General features: G+C 30.2%; 1 protein-coding gene across 1 annotated transcript in view; it reads right to left on the reverse strand.

Moving 5' to 3' along the window:
- The window catches only part of LOC106458148 (ankyrin repeat domain-containing protein 17-like), a 145,292-nt gene that overhangs the window by 104,690 nt on the left and 17,302 nt on the right, over positions 1–23,300 (reverse strand). The window contains 5 exon segments of the mRNA XM_022384299.1: positions 2,562–2,704; positions 3,089–3,322; positions 13,951–14,092; positions 19,601–19,751; positions 20,125–20,266. Coding sequence (XP_022240007.1) covers positions 2,562–2,704; positions 3,089–3,322; positions 13,951–14,092; positions 19,601–19,751; positions 20,125–20,266 — 812 coding nt within the window.

A 23,300-nucleotide genomic window follows, 5' to 3' on the forward strand; every position in this document is an offset into this window, starting at 1 on the left:
AGAGTTAAGACAACTGAAAGCTAAGCTCTAAAAACTTTGATCTTATTTAAGAACCAATTAATATTCTTCTTAATTTCTTTCAAATATTCCAATTAATTACAAGTTATTTTGAGAATACACTAGTCAACTTGAATCACCTTAATTAGATTGCATAAATTCAAATTAAATTACAAAATTGAGATTACATTTGTTTGCACTGTTGCTATATAGTGTTGAGAAGATAATATATAGTAAGCTTATCCCATAATGTTGATCATATACATTAGATAGTATATGACAAGAATAATTCTAAAATGTTGAGTAGATATATTAGATAATAAATTAGCAGGTCTATTCTTTAACTGTTACGGCTTTAACATCTGGTAAGATGGGAAAAAAAAAACAATGGTAAATAATTTAAAATGGCACAATTAAAAGGAGTATAACATTAAAATAATTACACAATAAATAATTTAATAAAGACAGGGACCAGCCCTAAAAATACTATACATGTTTCATTATTCTTACACCACCACCTTCAGGAGTAAAAATTGAAGTTTGTTCAAAACTTATATAATTACATAATCATTTGCTTTACTTTGGCACCATCTAGACTTAAAACACCCAGAGTTTATAAACCATATGTCCAATACCTTATTTCTTCTAAACCCGGACCCACTTTTTTCTTCAGCACAATATCTTACTTTTTTTTTAAGCTTCTCTTGTTTCTCTGATATTAAATTTAAATTTCAATTCTACTTGTGTTTGCAGTTTGAAAGACATTTCAATTCAATCGATCATACTATTAGATGTATGCTGCAGATGGAAAAAAAAGAGGGTTAGTTAACTTTCCTAGGCATGACAGTTAAGAAGGATAATGGGTGTCTCTCAACGTCTGTTTATGGGAAACCATTTTCTGTGGCTGTACCACCACACAATAGATCATGTCACCCATGAGCACAAAAACTACGTGCCTTTTCCACATTTGTATTTAGAACTTTAATATTCTGCACTCATGATGTAAATTAAGATCAGAGTTAATCGTCTTGAAACATGTAGCTAGAGATAGAGGATATAATCCAAAAATCATTGATAGATTGTACAAAAAACATAACAATAAATTAAAAATGACATCATGTAAAAAGTTAAAGGGAAAGGGTAAAGCTGATGACATGAGGGTTTGTTTGCCATATGTTCAACAAGAATAGGCTACATAATCAAAAAATATATAGAATGTACTGTAAGATTCTCTAATTAAATAATTTTCTCACGGGTATAAAAGACAGAGTAGAAGAAGTTTTTAAATGTGAGGTTTATAAAATTCCTTATTTCTGTGGTTGAGTTTACATTGGCTAAGTGTACAGAAATTTGAAACTTAGCATCAAGTAACATAAAAATGTGGTAGAAAAATATAAAGTAAATGAGCTGGCCTTAGCAGAACATGTGGCAAGCACTTCTCTTGTTATAGACTGGAGTAATGTATTGCTATTTCAAATAGAGTTTAGATTTGAATGAAATATCAGATGAACAACAGAAATTGAAAAACAAAGATATTAGGCTGAAGAAAGAAGTGAGTCCAAGTTTAGAAGAAATAAAGTACTAGAAATATGTTTTATAAACTATGGGTGTTTTAAGTCTAAATGGTGCCAAAGTAAAGCAAATGATTATGTACTTATATAAGTTTTGAACAAATTTCAACTTTTACTTCTGAAGCTGGTGGCATAAGAACACTGAAACATGTACAGTTGTTTTAGGGCTTGTCCCTGATTTCAATAAATTATTTATTGTGTAATCATTTTAATGTTTACTCCTTTTAATTGTGTATGTGTGTCTATAAAGATATATATGTATAAAAACAAAGGTGTTAGGCCTGGTTACTGTTAAGAAAAATACCAAAATTCACCGTTTAAAAACAATTTATTAAACTATATTATACAAAACTCAAAAGATATGAAACATCTAATTTACCTTTAGAGTTTTGTTCTCAATGACTATTGTTAAAAATGTTACTATCCTTCTTAATTTCTTAAATATTTTAATTAATAACAAGTTATTTAGAGAATACAACAGTTAACCTGAATTAATTTGCTTAGCTTGTGCAAATATATATACCAGTTTGTTGATTTTTGTCTGGTCTTGCATTTGTTCGACTTGTTGCTATAGTGTCAAGCAGCGATTAGCAATCTTGATCTCCACTTATTTATATTAAATGTGCAATATCCTTTTATTTAGATTGGGATCTTGGAGTAAGAGATATATAATAATAATAAATAATGAAATAAAGTAAAAATAAATTAAGTAATGAATAACTAAATAACATATATGTAAAAATTTCAATAGGTTGCTGCCAACCAGTTCCTTCCCTGTGGTAGGTGGTTCAAAATTAGGGACAGCACCATGCTATCTGGATGTGCACTAACAAATGTGCTGCAACAGAGAGTAGAGCTGGTGCTTTGGCCAGTGCTAAGCTCCTCTATTATGTAAACATAACCATGATGTATACTTATCAAAGGTAAAAGTTAACATTCTATTAATAAAACATGTACACAAGAAAAAATCTCACAAAATACATAAACACTAACCTGAGCCCCAGAATCCAACAGAAGCTTAGCCACTTCAACATGGCCATCCATAGAGGCTTCCATTAGAGCTGTGTGCATTTCATCAGTTTTGTGTTCTTGGTCAGCACCAGCCTCTAAAAGGAACCGAACCATTTCTAGATGACCTATAAGTTAAATATAATGTAATTAAACAACTTCTCCAATGATGCTCATTGAAAATGATTTATCATAAAAGAGTTAAAACTAAGAATTCTTTCAATGAGACGTTAAGAAATCCACACAAAAAAGTTAGTGGTGTGATATTAGTATTCAATGCTTAATGTTTTAGTATATTATTTCAAGATATTCACAGGCAGCTTGCATATCACAGTGCAAAAAAAACACAAAAAACAAGGTTAGTACTACAATGATATCAAAACACAAATGTAATTGCTACAAAAATTAAAAAACTACACAATTTACATTGTAGCACATACACCTGATTGCAGTCAGCTCATTATTAATAATAAATACTAAAATTCTGCTCCATATTACAGCTTTATTCCTACCTTTATAGCAAGCTAAAGTGAGGGCACTTTCTTTGAATTCGTTGGAGTGAGTGTTAATACTAGCCCCATGTTCAACCAGAATCTTTGCTACACCAACATGCCCCGCACTAGCTGCTTCCATAAGTGGTGTATGGCCATTTTCATTGTGATCCTCAACGTTGGCCCCAGATTCTAGAAGTACCTTTACCACCTCCTCATGACCTCCTGCACATGCGTACATCAGAGGGGTGTTTCCTAAACGTTTCAGAAAATGCTGACTATGAATTGATCTATTCTACATAATCTGAAATATACTGGATCTTTCTCATAACAGATATAAAAGTTGTGTATAAAAATGTTTTAGCTAATGGAGCAAAATTTCAGACAGATCATCAGATGATTTTAAATTACTATAAAAATAAAAACAAATAGTTGTATTTTTGATTATTTTTATTCAAAAATCATTTCATTATTCATCTTTCTTATACAATTGTAAATATCCTTTCAGTAGTTTTTTTACTAACTTTGCTAGATAAAACCTACCACTCACTACTTGAAAATCTATAAAACAGTATAACTCAGAGCTTAAATATTATGACAAAAAAAGGAAGAATAAATACAAGTTAAAGCAGGAAAACTGCAGCCAGGTTTGTGGTTTAATAAGAGTGATTTCATGCAACAAAACTGTATCAAGCATGGTTTAGTGTTAATTATCTGTATTATCAGGAACCATTAAACACTGCAAATTTTATGACTAAATTAGTCAGCATGGGAACTTTAACACACAAGCTTTTGTATGCACTTATTTAAATAATTATACTTCAAAATACAGTTCTTGGTTAGCAAAGTTTACAAAGCACTAATATCTGTTAATTGAACTTCCATGCTTTTTTATTTATTAATGTATAATAAAAGGATAACCTAAAATACAAAACTAGAAAAATAATTACTAAGTTGTACTTTGTCTCTTCAAAAGAAAGTGTACATTCAGTCTCAACAAAGCAAATGTATTACAAGTTTTACAAAAGAAAATTATACATATTATATTTTTATTACAAATACTGATAAATTAACCCTTTTCATCTTAATTATAGAAATATTACTTTTAATGATTTTTAAAAATCTTGGTAAAATATACAGAAGCATTCCTTCACGTGTATATACTAATGCACAGGCTTAGCATTGTGATGGCTAGAGACACAATATGCAAAGTTTTGTTCATTGGAAACCAAACAAAGAAAGGAAAAAAACATTTACAGAGTCCTCCTATAACACCTTACTAAATTTTTCTTCAGTAATCTGTCCCATAAGATAATTTTTCATAGTAATTATAATATTTCAAAGTAAAATAATAAGACAAACACATTATTAAAATTAATATATATATGTGTGTTCTTCTAATTAAACATACAGATAATCAATGACAAAATACTGTGATTATCGTGGCATCATCACAAAGACATACATGTATTACAATTAGCACTAAATATATTCATGCTATTAGTTTCTGTATCAAGACTCAGATATTTATCCAAATGACCTACCTTAATGAGAAGTATTAAGTTTAATGTGTCAAAACTTCAAATACTGAAAAGCACTAAGTTGATAAACTGAGTAAGCTCTTCCTTTTTTTTCCTTTCAAAGTATAAGTAGACCTAGGCTTTTGGCAAAAACTTGTACAGCAAGATTTTATTATTGTTTAACAAGAATGCATAAAAGAGGCTCAACACATTTTAAAACACAGTAATATTAAAATGAATGAAATTAATGACATGATAACAATCATGTTGGTGAAAAAAAATCAAGTTTATTATATCTTGTATGATTTTGTTATCTGATACTAACAAAATTGCAACTGTTTAGCAAAAAGCACAAATCATTCTGTGGTACAAGACTTTTATTCTTGTTTAATAACAATTCTATCATGTGCATACATCAATGAACAATTCACAGTAAAAGCAGTTAAAAAGACAAGGTCTGTGCATTTTAAGGGAAGTACTAAATGAACTCAGTGTAAGTGAAGACATTAATATTTCAATAAATAACTCAATGGACTCTTTTACCCTCAAAATACTAGAAAGCTTTTTTCTACCAGTGTTATTGATATGTTCCTCTTCCACTAAGATGAATTATTATCCTATTTTGTATTTGTTGGGCACTGAACAATATCCTACCAAACTGTTTTTTTGTTTATTGTTAAGTACAAAGCCACACAATGGACTACCTGTACTTTGCTCTCTATGGATATCAAAACCCAATTTTTAGCACTAGGAGACACTAACTGCTTATTATCCAAATGGGACCTTTAGTCAGAATGCAAGACTTTCCAAACCTATTGCCACAAGACTTTTGAACGCAGGGACATATCAAGTCTGTGGTTTACACTTCTAAGTCCACTACACTTGCCAATATTAAGTAATGTATCAGGGAAATAACTGATATAATCCCAGAATGTAAGTCTGTCAAAAATATCTGCAGAGGTGCAATGTCATCAACAGAAGTTATACGGAGGTGGTTTAAAACCCGAGAGTACATAGACCAACAGCTACTTTAAAAAGTTGCTACTTACCTTCACTTAAAAGTTATTACTTTTAAAATACATTAAACCATTTGTAAACAAGAGGAAATCCTCCACAGATACAACACTTGAAATTCTTTTAGGCAGAATTAGAGTAAATTAATCTATGAGACCTTTTTTCCTTTTTATTAGCTATATTTTTGTGCACCAGCAAAACCAAGCATGGGGCATCCATATACCCAATTTGATTTTATTACTCATCAGGATCTCTACCAGTTTACCCTCAAATTCAAATTCTTTTAGGAAGGATGAAAGTAAATTAATCTATGAGACCTTCGGCATGGTCAAATATATCAAACGAAAGTGTTTGACCTCCTGAGCCCAAAACTGTAATTAGATGTCACATCAGTCAAGAGATGACAGAGCTATGAGCTAAAAGTTTGTACTTGGAAAAAAAAAAACATTCTGTAAGCTGCTATGCCACAGCTAAAAATATGTATATGCATTTCAGTGGCTTGTATACAATATAATGTATCTTTAAAGTCAAATTCCTCTCTATATATTACTTTGCATAATAGATTAAAATATTGATAAAAATTAAAACATAAATGTAAGGTTGAGTAATATATACTAAAAATATGAACTAACACTTCACAATATAAATGTCCAGCTCATGACTACATTCCTATATACTGTAATAACCTGACTCTTAGAAATATGTTCAATATCAGCCAAACTAAACATGCATTACTTTTATCTCCATTGTTTTTCAGGAGTCTAAATGTATAGTAATATCAACCAGAAAGATGTCACTAATGCTCTTACTGTATAAAATTTGCATATTAAACACTACAAATACTTGACAACTGTTGCTACCCAAACTTCTTTTAAATTATCTGATACATGCAACTGTATAACAAATAAGAATGGCTTGGATAGTGCAACTGTATAACAAATAAGAATGGCTTGGACAGTGCAACTGTATAACAAATAAGAATGGCTTGGATAGTGCAACTGTATAACAAATAAGAATGGCTTGGACAGTACTACACTATTAAACACTACAAATACTTGACAACTGTTGCTACCCAAACTTCTTTTAAATTATCTGATACATGCAACTGTATAACAAATAAGAATGGCTTGGATAGTGCAACTGTATAACAAATAAGAATGGCTTGGACAGTACTACACTATTAAACACTACAAATACTTGACAACTGTTGCTACCCAAACTTCTTTTAAATTATCTGATACATGCAACTGTATAACAAATAAGAATGGCTTGGACAGCGCAACTGTATAACAAATAAGAATGGCTTGGACAATACTACACTTCACTCTTTGCAGATTAATGCAATGGTTCAGGTGAATGCACTTCTTCACTTGACACAATACACATCTTTGTAAGTAATGTAAATAAATGTTACACATATGAGTACAATATAGCTGCCTCCACAGAAAATTAATATAAAGAGTGAATGAAAATACAGTCATGAATTCTCTACACACTCACATTCCTATGAAATCTAAATAATAATATTATTTTAAATTTTGGAACTGCTATAAGTTGCCTCATATCTAAGCAGAAGAAACAATATCTAAGCATCCTGCCCAACCTGAACACAATAAAAGAAAATGCCCTGCAAAAAATACATTCTAAAATTACATCAAAAGCTGAAATAAAGCTTTCAAAAATGCCTGTTTCAAAAATATAAAAATAAATATGCTGTGATAATTGACTCACATTTTAAAGACAATCAAAAACTGATGCCACTTTCTCTTTTTTTATTATTACATTATAATTTACGGAAATGGTCATTATTCAAGTGAATATTACTTGTCATACATAAACTGCTGGAATAGAGAAAATAAGTATATACACCTGAAACACACACACACACATGTTGTGAAAACACTTATTACCACAGCCTTTTCTAATACAAACTTGCTTCATTAATTTTGAATAAAATAAAATAATGTTTTATATTTATTAATGCCTATGATCATTCAATAAAGCTCTGAATTAACATTATTTGGAGTGATTATAGCACCTCTGTGAAAATCTCTCTGAATATATTCCTGAACTGGAAAAATATCAGAAAAATAATCCAAGTGATGATCGGTAAAGGTGGATAAAACCAACTCACAATTACTAAGGACGAATCATTTAAAGTTTGCATAATATTCAGCACTGACAGAAATTGAGAAAAAAAAATTATCACCCTGCCATTAGTTTTTTTTTTGTAGCTAATAATATGAATAGTAAATCTAGAGAAAATAATGAAAGTCTTTTACGTTAAAGAGTTTCGGGTTTAAAAAACTAAATATATCAAAGTTGAAAAATCAGGTCTTAGTTATGAAAAACAAAGAAAATTTGCATGCTTTATTTCAAGACCAAATTTGAAACTAAAGGAATGGCATTAAACCCCAGAAAAAGTTCTAAAATACAGATAAAATTAAAGCAATTTCATTTAATAATGCAAAACAAACAACATTTCAGCATTTATAATTTTATATTATGTAATTAAAATTAATCAAGCAGCAATTTTTTCTACACTGTAAAAAATGTTTTTTTTTCTTCTAATGGTGAACTGGTGGCAAGTTAATAGTGGTCTAATGACTCACTGTACCAGATTTGGGGGGGGGGGAGAGTAAAAAGATAATTGGAACACTCAAAAGTTGGAAACCCATTAAAACAAAATTCACTTTTTCTATTATCTATGCCATTACCCCTGCCACTAAGCCCTGATAAGAATAAAGTAACAGAAACCATTTCCAGAAAGCAGGAGTGTATAACCATTACAAGAGTTAAATCCCAGTCTTTTCTTTGAGCTTTTACTGTGTATACAACAATTCTACAGTAATTTAAATCCTACTATTTTTTAAGCTTTTACATTTTCATGCAGTTATTAAGTTCACCTTATCCTACTTTAAGATTTTAGCATATCAAAATCAGTCAATTAAAATTAATTCCATTCCATTTATTGTTGTTTTACAATGTGTAGCAATAAAAAATATTCACTCAAACCAGATTTTAGTGCATACTTTAATAAAACCAGTCTAATCTTATATTTTTTTAGTTCCAGTACTTGACAAAATCAACCCACTTTTGATTTTTTTGGTTTTAGAGCATGTAGCAACTACAAAATCAATCCACACCAACTAGTATTTTCACTTTTAACAGTATGTACATTTTAGAATGTTATCTTCATTCCACTCATTTTGTTCACATTTAAAAGTGAATAACATTAATCAGTTAATATCAATTTCACTATATCTTTACATTTTGAAGATGTATGTTAAATAATGTCAATCCAACCCTCACTTTCTTCAATTTCATGTTTGTGTAGCAAAAGACAGTTGTTAATATTATATTTTTTAAAGTCTACTACAGCTGTGAAGTCAATCCAATCCTATGTTGTTATAATTTAACAGTCAGGAAATTAATTCAACCCTCACACTACTTTAAAAAAATTTCTTCACATCTTCAGTTTATGAAGACAGTAACTATACTTTAACTTTTACATGAATGACAATTTCAAGTCATCTAATACATTTTACATATTTTTTTACTGTACGACAATTATAAGGTCAACATAATCCTACTTTTTTTATTCATAGTTAACAATCTTACTATTTTTTATAACATGTTTATGTTACAGGTTCATTATGAGTCCACTTCTCAAAATAAGGAATACACGGCAGTTTCAGAACTACAGAAACATTAGCCTAATTATCATCCAAGCAAGGTATGCTACACACTCTTCTGCACCAATTGAAGCCTCAAATGGAAGTAATACTTGCATAGAACAAGTAGTTTTAACCTGAGGATAATAGATCAATAATACATCATGTACTTGATGGAACTACACCATAATTTTTACCCACATAAATAAAAACAAGAATTTCCATCACAACTGTAACTTTCATGAAATTCAGCAAGATCTTAAGAAACAAATGAATCTCCATAAAGATTACAATCCATCTCCTCAAAACAATGTTATTTTTCATGGTCCTAGATGTATGCAAACTAGACTTTAAATACAGAGAAAGAAAGAAGGATTTAGGCCTACAAGATGAGGTGTTACTGCAGGATTCTAAGATCTCCTACACAACATATATTAGACAAATGATTTAGTCCCAGCAGATATAACAGAAGCCTCTTATTTATTATAGTCACTGGGAAGTTTGTCCAATCCAAACATGGTGGGAATATAGATTAAAATATATTTCATTCCCCTTTGGAGAATGAAATATAATCAGGGGCAGTCAGAAAATTCTGTTTCTCTTCACCCCACTGCATGATTTGAGATTAAGTGGTGCCTAACTTTGAGAATTTTAGATTACTCTGAAAGGCCATTGTAAAGTGGCACAAGATGGCATAGATTGTCCATTAACAAGAGCCACAGTCCAAATTACCAAATTCTACAAGGTTCAGAGGATGGAGAGAGAAGAAAGGTTGACACAGATCACATGCAAGGTCAAGTGCCTCATAAGGCTTTTCTCATATTTTTCTCTAAGAGAAAAGGTTGAGTGTAATTCAGCAGACTACATCACACACTTGTCCACATGACGACACTGAAAAAGTTGGCAGTGGTTTTTACTGGACATTTTTGTTACTTTAAATTATGTTTATAATTAAGAAAAAATGCAAAGACCATTTAAGGAGTCAGTCGTTTCTCAGACACATCAATATTTTGGTAACTGAAGCCAATGTCTGCTCTGGGCATGATTAACCCTGTAAGACCCAGCACATTCTTTAAATTCCTTTCTGTACATGTCAAAAACTGTTACTGAGTAACATTCAAAATTTAATTAAACCACTTTACTATCAATGTATTTTAATACAATTAGCATTATCGAGTATGTTTTAAATAAAAGTTTTATATTATCCAAGATATTATTCCTTTTTTTTTAAAGAAACCTATAAAACAAACAATTAAAACTTCAGTTTTTTGTGATGTGAAGCAAGTGCAGTTAATAATATATTAGCTTTGGTTTTTTTCTATTCCAGCTCTAGTGTCTATATACGTACAAGTTTTGCCCAGATGATCTAAGTATGCATATACAGATTTATTACATCCAACTAGATCAAATTTCAAGAACCCACTTCCTAGACTCTCACTGTAAATGTTCTCCCCACTGATAGCAGCCATGCCCACTTTTAAAATTAGAAATGGCTGTTGCTTAGCAACAGATTAGGTTTGAATGGCATGCTTGTAACCGATAGAAAGAGTAGATTTCACACTATTATATCCCAATGTTATCTTCAAACTGACGCCATATATCCCTTTATAACAAAATGAAACAGGTACTGTTAAAGATCAGCGTACCTACACTTGACTATTTTTTCTCACCTTATACATTGGTTTGATAGACAGTTAAATTGAATTTCCATTTTACTTTATATCTTAGTTAATTATGTATTATTTGCATTTTAAAATTCATATTTGAAAGGTTTAATAATTTTTTAATACATTTTAAGCTTTGCTTCGCTCTGCTAGTATTAGAACACAAAGTGAGAGCCAAAAGTTTTGCAGAAAGCTAATGTATGTCTGCTGATGATAGCATTATATCATCCACTGACACCTGTTGACATGTGTCAATATCAATAACCAACAATAGAGAACAGGAAAGGAAAATAAAACATTAAAAATAAACAATAAGTGAAAAGATAAAGACGTGAAATTATGCATATGACCTAAAAAAAGATATTTTAAGATTATTCGATGAAGAGTTAAAAGGTATGTAAATATTTCCATTTCATAACTTTAGACATTTCATTGCATTTTACATTGATGATAATAGTTAGAGTTAGTGATATGGTAGAGAAAATTGAAAATAATATAAACATTTACCTTAAAAAACTTTTCATATTCATTTAGAAGGTTCTAGAGATTATGCAAATGAAATGTGAAAACTGTAAGATACTAAATAGTGTTTTTACACTTAACATGTAAATCACCTTGAAGGTGAATATTCAGAGTCTGAGTGTAAATAACTACATTAAATAACAAATTTTTAGTAAAAATAGCAGAAAAAATCTAAATTAAATATTTTATTTTTCCAAAACTACATATTTTTAGGAAAGCTCTTGTCAAATTTCATCCACTAGTTTCATTTTTGGAATGGAATATAAAGAGAGCAACATTACCTACACACACTGTGCGTAGATGGGTCTCATAGGGTTAATGTGTTCCTGATACTATTGTGGTACTTCATCCATAAATAAGCAAACCAGGTCTTTTCAATAATTTCAGATCTTAAAGAATCTGCTGCGTTTGAATTTTTTAAATATAGATAAACATCAGTTCAACCTATATGCAAAAACATATTTTATAGACATCCATAAGGTGAATTGCTCTAACCCTCTCTTACAGTCATCCTTTACTGTACATGTCACAAGGTCTTTGGTGAGTTACATTCAAAATATAATTAAACTACTTTTTGTTCATGTTATACTAATTACTATAGCATAAAATCATAACTAATAATACATATGTTAATAGTATCTAAGGCAATATTAAAAAACAATCCTGAATTTCCCCTAGTGTGAGAAATGTAACATTTTTTCTCAAGGCATCCTCTCTTCTCTAATTTATTGAACATCCCTCCAATAAGTATGAAATTTAAGATACATTACTCATTGTAATATTGTCATCACTCGGTCATAGTATAATTTTCATAGCCATCTTGTTTGGTCATAGAGCCATCAAATACAAAATCAGAACACTTTTGCCACACCCACCTATCCATCCTCTCTTTTAGGATTTGTCAAAAGTTCTCTCTTTCTATTGATTTATAATCAATAGAAAGCCAAGGTTTTCATCTATCAAATGACATATTATATTACATTGTTTTCTGTACAGAGAATTGTTAATTTCTCTTTTTGTACAAGTATGTTCTCACAGAAAATACATTGAGTAGCTTGGATGAATTTATAACGGCTTGTCACATAGTTTGAAAGACAGAAAAATTGAGATAGTTATGACACAATATCTGCTTTTTGGATGTTATTATTCTATGTTCCTTGGTGCATTATTTAATAAAAATTATTTAGTGCACTACAACCATTATTTTAAAAAAAATAGGCTTAAGTGTCAACAACAGTTGACAGCAAAAAAAAGGCCCAGGTAAGTACTTTATTTCTTGTTTTTCATGTGTATTCTTTATTTATTATTATAAAAGTAACTAAGATATAAAAATAGGGAACTCTTTAGGTTACTTAAGGTTAGATTAGGTAAAATAAATAATAATAATATAATAAAACATTTTCATGAGGCAAGCACACAAGCAGCTCGGAGCAGTTTGTGGGTAATGTAATTCGATAGCATAACATGAGCCACACATTCCCCAAATGATTTACAACTCATAATGGCATGAATAGTAGTTAGACATGGTTCAAAGAGCAATAAAACAATAAAATTTAAGGATAAATAGATGTATACTGTTACAGTTTAAAGCTACTTAGGATAAACAAATGTAGTTTCATGTTACAATTTGAAGTCATTCTAGAAAGATAAAAGGGTAATTTAGATTTATTTATATTTTTTTCTTTTTTTGGTGGTTACGAGGTCAGTCAAATTAAAAGTATAGAGTTATGGTAGAGAAAATAACATATAAAATGTAAAAATTTACTGAAAACAAACAATTGAATTATATTTAGGAGGCTTCAAAAATAACACAAATGAAATTTGAGATTTTTGAGATGAAGAAAAGTATTTTTAATATCACCTTGCAATCAGACTAGTAAAAAAAAAGACTCAACATATTCATGGACAGATTCTTATTAAAAATACTTCACTAAAAAATCTGATTTTTACATGTAAAAGACGTGTAATGTTTACTGAAAACCTGTCATATTTTGTGAAGATACACATACCATATTAAAAGTTAGTGGTATTGAAACTAAAAAGCACAAAGTGGTCACATGGTTGTTCAATTCAACCAATTCTGTGTCGAGAGTTAATGAAGGTATAAAATCTCAAAACTTATATCAAATTTACTTTCATCAGTTTTTCACAGCATATGTCACTTTACTGTTAACTGAGAGACAAAGTACAGACTCTTTACAAATGTACTTGCATCATATCTCTAGAATAAACTTAAACATTCTATTCACAATATTTTGTATAAACAGGATGATACTTAAATTCATATTACACATGACAGTAATATTTTAGCAATACAACTGTAAAGAAGAAAGGTGAAATGCATCCAGTAAACATTTAATCACAAAGTTTTTGTTAGTAAGACATTTTAAGATTAAACACTACATATATATTTTGAATATGATTCAATGGTCTGTATGTGTCATTTGAAATCTACATAAATATATGAAAAAGAAAACCCTTATTATCACCTTGGTTTGTCTGAGCATTGACATCAGCTGAATGGTCAATAAGTAATTTAACAATATCCACATGACCTGCACTTGCTGCTTCCATTAGAGGTGTGGTATCTTTTAAACCACGGTCTTCAACGCTGGTCTGCATGAGAAGCAGCTGCACATACATTAAAATGAAATAAAAATACTGTTCTTAACACAAGAAGTATTAAATTGTAAAACATAATAAAGTAACTTTCAAAAGTTACCTTTGATTTTTAAGCATATAATGTGATACTAAAAAAAATTATTCCTATAAAGATTATCCTAAAATGTCATATTCACCTTAATCATCACATATAACGAGTCAAAAGTTTTGTACCATACACTAATGTTATTTCTTTTTTGTTCCAGACTGATAAAGGTGACAAGACAGCTTGAAAAACTGTCTCGGAAGAATACTATCAGTAATTTAAATTAGAAAAATAACAAGAGAAACTACCATTTTGAGTGCAGGTTTTATTAATTAATCAAAAGAATTACACACACATACACTTCTAAACATTTTTTTTTTCATGTTAACATTATTCATCAATTTATATAACAGTTCTGTTAAAGAGTCTCAATGAAATTTTTCCTTAATGAAAATGTTAAGAGTGTCTTAAAACATTCACCAATCACTCCATCCTTCCTTTTCATACTTTGGAGTTTGATTTCAACTGACCACTATCAAAATTCAAAACAATATATAATTCCCCCTTTCTTAAACACTAAATATTACCAAAAAAAAGATAAAGAAGGTGTTGCATTTAACTATTGGGGTTCTTATTTTAATAAGTGGGCAAAACTTGGAATTCATTCACAGTCTAGACTCATTTACTAACACCAACCATTGGTACACATCTAGTGGAATAGACTGCCATTTCTTTTTCAAAGCACCTTCAAACATAGGGAGATTTTGGGCTCTGTCCTTCTGTTCCTCACAAACCACTTTAAAATGTTCCACAGGAAACTACAAGGAGCTAACTCAATCACCTTACACAGCTGTTTTCAAACCCAGACCCTTCCATCTGAAGCAAGTGAGTAATGGAATTAATCAGCCCATGTGATGTTTCTACATTATTTATCTCTCCAAGTTTAATACTAAATGCACCATGAAGGCTAAGACTACAATTTTGACTGTAATAAGTAGTTTACTGGCTGCAATACATTCATGAGCAATAAGCTGTCAGCTATGCAAGAAATCTAACAGTACAGAGCTTTCATTTCTTCAACACATTATCCACAGTGTATATTGGTAAGAGTATATAGGAAAAAAATGTCTTGGACACTCAAACCATCAGTGTTCTGTTCAGTAATTTTTTGAAGGTCCATAAGTAACTTTCCTAATGGCATCTTAACTATAACAAGTTGTCTGTCACAGCTGTTGACCTAATAATCCCTATCAAAAATGCACCATTGGATTTGCATGCAAATTAGGTTAGAATGGTCTTGTTATTGGCTGGAAGTGTGTTAGTTCAATACTTTCGGCAATGTAGTTAATACATACACTAAGGTTTGGTACCTTTTCCTTAAATATTTTCCCATTACGCAACACTATTCTTCAATGACATCATCATTCAAACAATTAGTCTTCTATAGCATGTCAATTGAATCAAACAACAACATGATAAGTATTGGAAAGCATGAGGAAGAGTGATGCAAGTACTTCAAAAACAAGTAAATTATAAACTTCTGCATCATCTCTGTTATAATGTTCATAGCATGTTATATAAAAATTAAAAATAGTAATGAGTCAAGCACCATAAAAAAACTCTAATGTACAATTTTAACTATCCAAAAAGCCACTGAAGGATTCACCTTTTTAATTCAATGTCAAGATGAAAGGAAAAGAAAGATGTCAGAACTTCTTGTGTCTTTTTTTACTCAGTGAAACATGCAAAAAAGGTTGTTAAAGGACTTTCAGACCTGTTAAAGAACACCCATGTTTTGCTGACTACACATGCTGATGATTGGGGGCTGATAGCAATCTTTGTGCTAACTAATATAAAACTGAAATGTTTAAGCAATATCATTAATGCTTTAGAAACCTGAAGACATTTCCTTATAGCAATCCCAGAATGAGTCATGTGTCTCCTGCCATAAACTTTTAACAGACAACAGTGCTAATTGTGAGGAGTCATCAATTTCCTTTTCACTATATCTATCTTCAACCACATTTGATTGTGAAGTAGATGGTCAATGCTTTATCCATCAAACTCTGGTTCACTGTTTTCTTGCTCTTTGAAAAATGCTATTTTAGAGTAACAATCAAATAATGTAGCTATGGCAAAAATTCATATTACTTTACAATTCAAGGTTCAAGCACTTCTCTTTCATGGATGCTTTCATTATTCCCAGTCCAAGATGACTCGTGTTATCCTTCAACAGATATTGATGAAGAGTTGCAAAGCTTCTGAAATTACTAAGCTGTGAAGCTAATGTTCTTAGTAATTTTTTCAAATAACTGTATAAATTTTAAGCATCTCTCCAATATGAATCAATTGTTATTATTGAGGTCGAAAATTCTGTTGTTAGTAGCCCAGAGATATATTTCTCTCTTCTGTTCCAAGTCTTTACAGGAGGCTGTGTATTGAACTGCATCTTTTCTGTACATCTTGAACAAGTTTCTTCTTAGACATATTTGGATCATTTGGGGTAGCCATTAATCTTAAACGTACTAAAGACATACAGTTAAAATGTGAAACAATATTTGCATTAACTGTTATAAAACCAATTACAGCTCACAGAGATTTCATAATCACAAGTTGTAATGTGTGGATGAAACACGATTCACTTGACAAAACCAGCATCATTAAATCCCTTCACAATATCTGCTTTATCATCTCTTATTAGGAGACAAATATTTTTCTTCTTGACTTCCCATATACATTAACAGAACTTCCAACATTTCACATATTGCATAACAAGTATGACTTTCAAGAAAATGCTTGACATTAAGATCAGCTTATAAGTCTATTTGCTCTGTAATCAAGTGTTCTGTGAAACTAATGAAGCCATTGTTTATTGCTGTGCATGACCACATATCTGATGTCAGAGAAATGATACTGATATTTAAAATTTGGCCAACAACTGAGTCTTACATCACAGATTAATATGGGACAATTTTTTTAGAGAAACAACTTTTACTTGTTAACTTGTATTATAGTATCAAATGAGCATACCACTCATCAGTAACAACTGAATATGGTTGGTTATCAAACTAAATCATTTCACTGACAGTTTATTTATTGTCACTTTCATTAATAATATTGGTTATACTAGTTAGTATATTGAATGTACTTACTTTTTATTTTCATGTGTTGTTCATTATTATACTTTATTATAAAGATTGTTTTGCATTGTTGGCTTAGAATTTGTATTTAGGACTAACCTAAATCTAACCTGGCCAAACCTCTTTAGATATTACTGGGTTTATGGTCCAAAATACTGTTAACAGTGAGGGTACCCAACTGATGAAACAGTCCATTCTAATCTTTATAAGTAGAGATGTAAGGAAAGTATATTTAATTAGCTATACTGATAATCAAGTTGATTATTAGTTCCACTCTAAGTACATACTTACTCTACGAAAGTTATTTTTATTTTTTAGCACAATGTTCATTAATGGTGCATTTTTTTTTGGTAGGCCTCCTGAATGGTTTGTTTCACAAACAACCTCAGAACTTGAGAGAACATTCTCCCCTTCAATAACAGACCTAGTATTCTTCAAAGTTGTTGCAAAATCTTATATTCTTAGCATGCTTATTTTTCAGATGATTGTGCTGCTTTCTCTTTTCCAAAAGAGAAGTTAATGTGCTATGCAAATTGAACTTCATTTTAAAATAATCAACTACTTCAAAGTAATTCCATACATTTTTTTAAATTTTGAATTACTAAATCCATGCCAGTGATAGTAATCACCTAAAAAAGTAATTTTCTCAGATGTGTGTGTGTGTGTCCACAATGCAAAAACTAAAAGTATGTGCATGTCTTGTATACTGATTATTTTTAAGACAACACCTACTAATATGTTAAACTTGCATATACTGCCAGGCATACTACAGTTTGAAATTTAATAAAAAAACATTATATGTCCATGAAAGACCACTGTTCACAAAACTAGCAACAACCTGCAAAACATTTACTGTAGTTTTCATGCCCTATACTTGAATTTTCCTTGTTCTATCATTTTCACACACACCATTTAAGCTATGCTTTCTTGCAGGCATTATGTGTTAGATTGATAAATCCTGGTCTATATATGAAATAATTTTATGCAGTCAGACAAAAACTCACATAGATATGACTTTATTTAATAAAACTACACATACATAACTTTATTTAATAAAACAACATGTAGACAACAAAGTAAAGTAATAGTGTATAGAGTATGAAACAGTTACAAATGTTTAGTGTATGCATGTTCACAAAATAATAAGTATATGGTTTTCAACGAACTGAGCATGCATATTTTAGACCTAAATAAGTTTAGAAAGCTCATAAAGATTGTATTTAGTGTATGTAGGGAAATTACATGCAGGTTAAGTGTTTTTTGTGTGAAATACTTTACAAATAGAAAACTAAACTTGAAACGAAGCCAGTCATCACATGATGACAATGACATCGTGCCATCATGTACCATACTCATTGAATTGAAAAGTTTGAATAAGCAAAAAACAGGTAAGGAGATTACGGATGGAAAAACCAATATGCAATCCTAACTTTTCTGACAAAGGCCTTTCTAATGATATGATATTTGTAGTATTTGATCGAGAAACTTGCAAGAAAAGTTTCAGACAGACAAATGCACGCATATTATTTATATAGCTTCTTTTCTCTTTGAAGAAAAATATTTTTGGCAATGTAGACTCTAGACAAAGACAACAATAATATGACAGTTCATTAGGAATTATTATATGATCCTTTATTATTGCATCTTACCCTATTTTTCTCCAAGGTTTCCTGCTTAATTTTATATTAACTCGTATGTCCTATACTTTTCAGTGTCCTGAGAAACTAATAAAACTGTTTAAAAAATATGTCAATTATTTGTCCAAAGGAAATTGGCCAGATATCCATTATCCAGCCACAACTATAGCTGGACAATAACTGAAATTTGCAAATCAATTAAATACAATTAATTGATTATTCTCACATGAGACTTAAATAGTTGTAATAATCAAAAATAGTAATCATCTGAAACATTAATTTTTAATAGTTGATTATTTTCATGAGTCATAACACTAATCGATTAAGCTGAATAACCTTGAATTAATTGAAAATAATGATAATCGTAATATTTCCATTATATGGACAGTTGGAATAATCAAAAACAGTAATGATTGAAAACACTAATTTCAATCAGTTGATTATTTTCATGACATTAATCAATTTAATCATAATTTGATTCTTCCATTATTTTACGTAACACTAATCGATGCTTATAGGTAATCAACTATATAGATTAATTGAGTTAATCACCAAGCTCTAGTCAAAACACTATTCACTAAATCTCTAAACTTGAGTTTATTTGTTTCCCACTTTTATTAGCAAAATAATGTATTTACTGTACATTTACAAAGTGTTTTCTTAATGGATATGTTTTTTGACAAACATTCCATACAAAAAATTTTCAGGTACTCACTTGAACAAGTTCATAGTACCCAGATAGGCAAGCTAATGATAACAAACTCTCGCCTTTGTCAGTAACTTCATTAATATTACAACCTTCACACAACAATTGCTGAACAGCTTTCAAGTCTCCCTCACTACAAGCTTCTGCCAGTGATCTTCCTCTACAGAAAATCAAAGACACATCACTTTCTTAAGTGGCAACACAATTGTAAACTTAAGTAAAATAAACAATAATTACTTCAACATTTTTTAAAGGTGTCTAATGATTTATAAAAAAATATTTACCACATACTTTATCCAATTTTAATTGAGTTTGCTTTTCCAATTTCATCAATGTAGTAAAACACAGTACCTAACTTCTGCATGTCTTTCAAAATTATGAAATTTTTTTTTCATCCCAGTTTAAAACATCTTATTCTTTATATGATTATTTTATTTTTAGTTTACAATTTTCAAGGTAAAAGTCTCTTGCACATAAAAACTTTGCTTAATAATTCTAGATTAAAGAATTGCATCACACCTCTTGATACATACCCATCACATGGAAACATCCCAGTTGTGTCCACCTTCCTCCCAGTAAGTACAGCTGCTGCCTCATCCAAAGCAGAAGTTACTGAAGTCAGGTTTCTTACAGCCCGTAAGCCTTCTGAATTGGAACACTGCTTATCAATGGCAACTAAAATAGTGAAATTACATATTACTAGTGTAATGTTACATGAATGCATATACACTTATGTGATTAACAAGTACACATCATAGAACCACCACTATTCAACACAACTCTTATCACGCATAAGGAAAGTTTTGTATTTTAAAGTTTTTAACCTGACAGTATTTACTACATCCAACTACATACAAAGTAATTTTATATCAACTATGGAGCCTTTTAATTTTTTAATTATAATAAAACAGATGAGTCCCATGAAGTTTTCTTTTTACACACAAATAACTTAAATTATGATTAAATATATATATGAACTAAAGCTTTTCTCAATTTGTTTTTAATGTGCTAATTTGTCTAAATTCGCTGTAAAGCCCGCAAAGCATCTTTACGCTATATCTTCATTTAATGATAAAAAAACATAGTTTTTGTCTGGTTTATGAACTCGTTGCTGTCCTAATTTAGGATCTTCTTTTTAATAAATTCTTGAAAATGTTAAAAAAGAGAGAGAGAGAGAAAGGGGGCCCAGCGAGGATGTTTGCCCCGGGGCCTGTGATGGCTCGTAACATTTCTGAATATACAAGACCCAAAAACAATATTTGTGAGTAAACCTAAACAATAAACGAGTATTTTTATTTTTAACTAGGTTTTCATGTTCATATACGTCCATTAAAACATTTTAATTTTGTTTCATAAATATATTGTTATTTCAAGTTTAGTTTGTTTCATTGCAGTTGTACTTTTGTTTATTGTGCCGAATAAATCGTGAGGTTAGAAGCGCGAACTTTGTATATTTGCTGTAAACTACCATGCTTGTTGGTGGTCACTTTCATTCAGTCCAGCACAGGCACATTTGAACATTACTGTAGATATGATAGTAAGAAAGCTTTTCGGTACTTGAATATCATTTCTTTGAACTTTTAAACAAATTTATTTCAACATATGTCCTTGTCTGTTGTTTCACTATACAGACAAAACTAATTGCCATTACTAGCAAATGTATGTAATGGTTTACAGTACAGGTGGTTTGAATAACACTGCCTGGCCCAAGTTACTTCATAAATCCTGTTAGAAGAGATTACCAAATGATACAGATACCATAAATTACAAAGAGAATTACTTTACAGCACTTAAAAGATTAGTCCTGGTCACATTCCTCTTATTATAGGCAAGATTTATGTTGGAATTCGAAACTTAAGCTCTTCAGTGTATTGAGACCCCAACTGTAAGAATGTCATAGCTTCCCCTGTATTATTGAGATGAATGTATTTAGTCTGTTTCACAACCCACATATGGGTTTTATTGTTGTCACTTGTACACTGAGTTGTAAACCATTTGCAAAATATCAGAATAAACTTTATATATATCAGTTAGACTGTTTTAATTCTAAAGCAACAACAACAAAGTGTGGGTCTTACTACAAGGTAAAGATAGTAAAAAGAAAAATTTTAAATTCTTATGTGGAACTGGTATTAGTAGTAGTAGTACGTACAAATCACACAAGTTTATCATTCTAAATACTGAATCTTATTATTATTATTATTATTATTATGAACTAAATATAAAATTACACTAAGTTATCAAACTTAAAACTACTAATTTAAATGCAAAAGAATATAAAAAATCACAAACTCTTTCAAGTTCAAAGTGCTAAGCCTAATTCACATAAAGACCTTGCACTCACCACTAGATAGCTCTTAACCCTAACATTCGTGGATGAACTTCTTTCCTAAAATGTATATCTATTTTGATTTAATTTTTAAATATAATGATTAATATAAATAGATATACAATACAGCATGACTTAAGCTACTATAGAAAAATAATAAAAATTACATACTTCCCATGCAGTTTTTTCTAGAAGCAAGTTTTCTAAAGCTTGTAGAAAAGTACAATTGATCAATACTAAATACAACCTCTACATAAAATGGCAGTTATTATAATAAGCACCATCCACATTCATATTGTAAAATCCATAGAACAATGTTTCGTCACGTGCTTTGCTTATCATGCTATGATTTGTCAAACGTGAAATACAGCGATTGGAATAACATGGTACTGAAATTGACACCTTCGACTAGGATTGGCTAAAAGTTTTACAACTGAGGTTTAACACGCCCAGACGCTGTTTCATAAAGACTAGAAAAACGTTTAGATACCAATCATAGATGGCAGGACCAGTGCTGAAGTGCAAGGAAAATTTTGTTTGTAATTTTGAAAAAAAATTTTTCTTGGAGGGTGCTTATTTATAGCCTCAAATGTATTTTGGGATTTTGTTTTATTAAATTTCTCTTTAAACTTCATTAAATAACACAATTTTGCACAAATAATTGAATGTTATGCTACTATTTACAAAAATAAAATCTGAAACCCAATAAAAGATAAGTTCTCCATACTTTTTTCAATTCACAAATATGATTTTGCCCTCACGATAAAACAAAATGGCCACGGAAGATGACGGGTTAAACAGATAAAAAAATATGAATATATTACATTTTATTTGCTTACTTGGTGATTTGGTCATTTTGTGATCATAAAAACTATAACAGTGCAAGTACAAACATATATATACACACAAACACGTGCATATATATAGAGAGAGAGAATCTGTGACAGTACATACACATTACACAAATGTGTGTGTGTGTGTGTGTGTGTGTACTTTATGATGTACAAACATCAATAAGAAAACACAATAGCCTTATGAGATCCATCAAAATTGGGATCAAGAAGGAGATCCCCACAATAAAAATTCTTTAAGACACCTGTCCTTCTCGATTTAACAGTACCAGCTTTTAAACCACATTTTTTCAATACTGACATGAAAGCAATGAATCTGCTTTTTGTGTTTTTATCATGAATGGTTCTGCCACTTTTTATTGTAAAATGTGTGGCTGTTCTCTACACCCCATATGATACAAATTGTGTCACACTGTAAAGAAGTATTAAAAAAATATGGGAGAGTTTTACTTGGAACTGGACATGAATAAAACCAAGATTAGTGTGTTTTTTATGAAAAGTTTTTTATATATATATATATATATATATA

Source organism: Limulus polyphemus, unplaced genomic scaffold (genome assembly GCF_000517525.1).
Source record: "Limulus polyphemus unplaced genomic scaffold, Limulus_polyphemus-2.1.2 Scaffold421, whole genome shotgun sequence".
NCBI classification, from domain to species: Eukaryota; Metazoa; Arthropoda; class Merostomata; order Xiphosura; family Limulidae; genus Limulus; species Limulus polyphemus.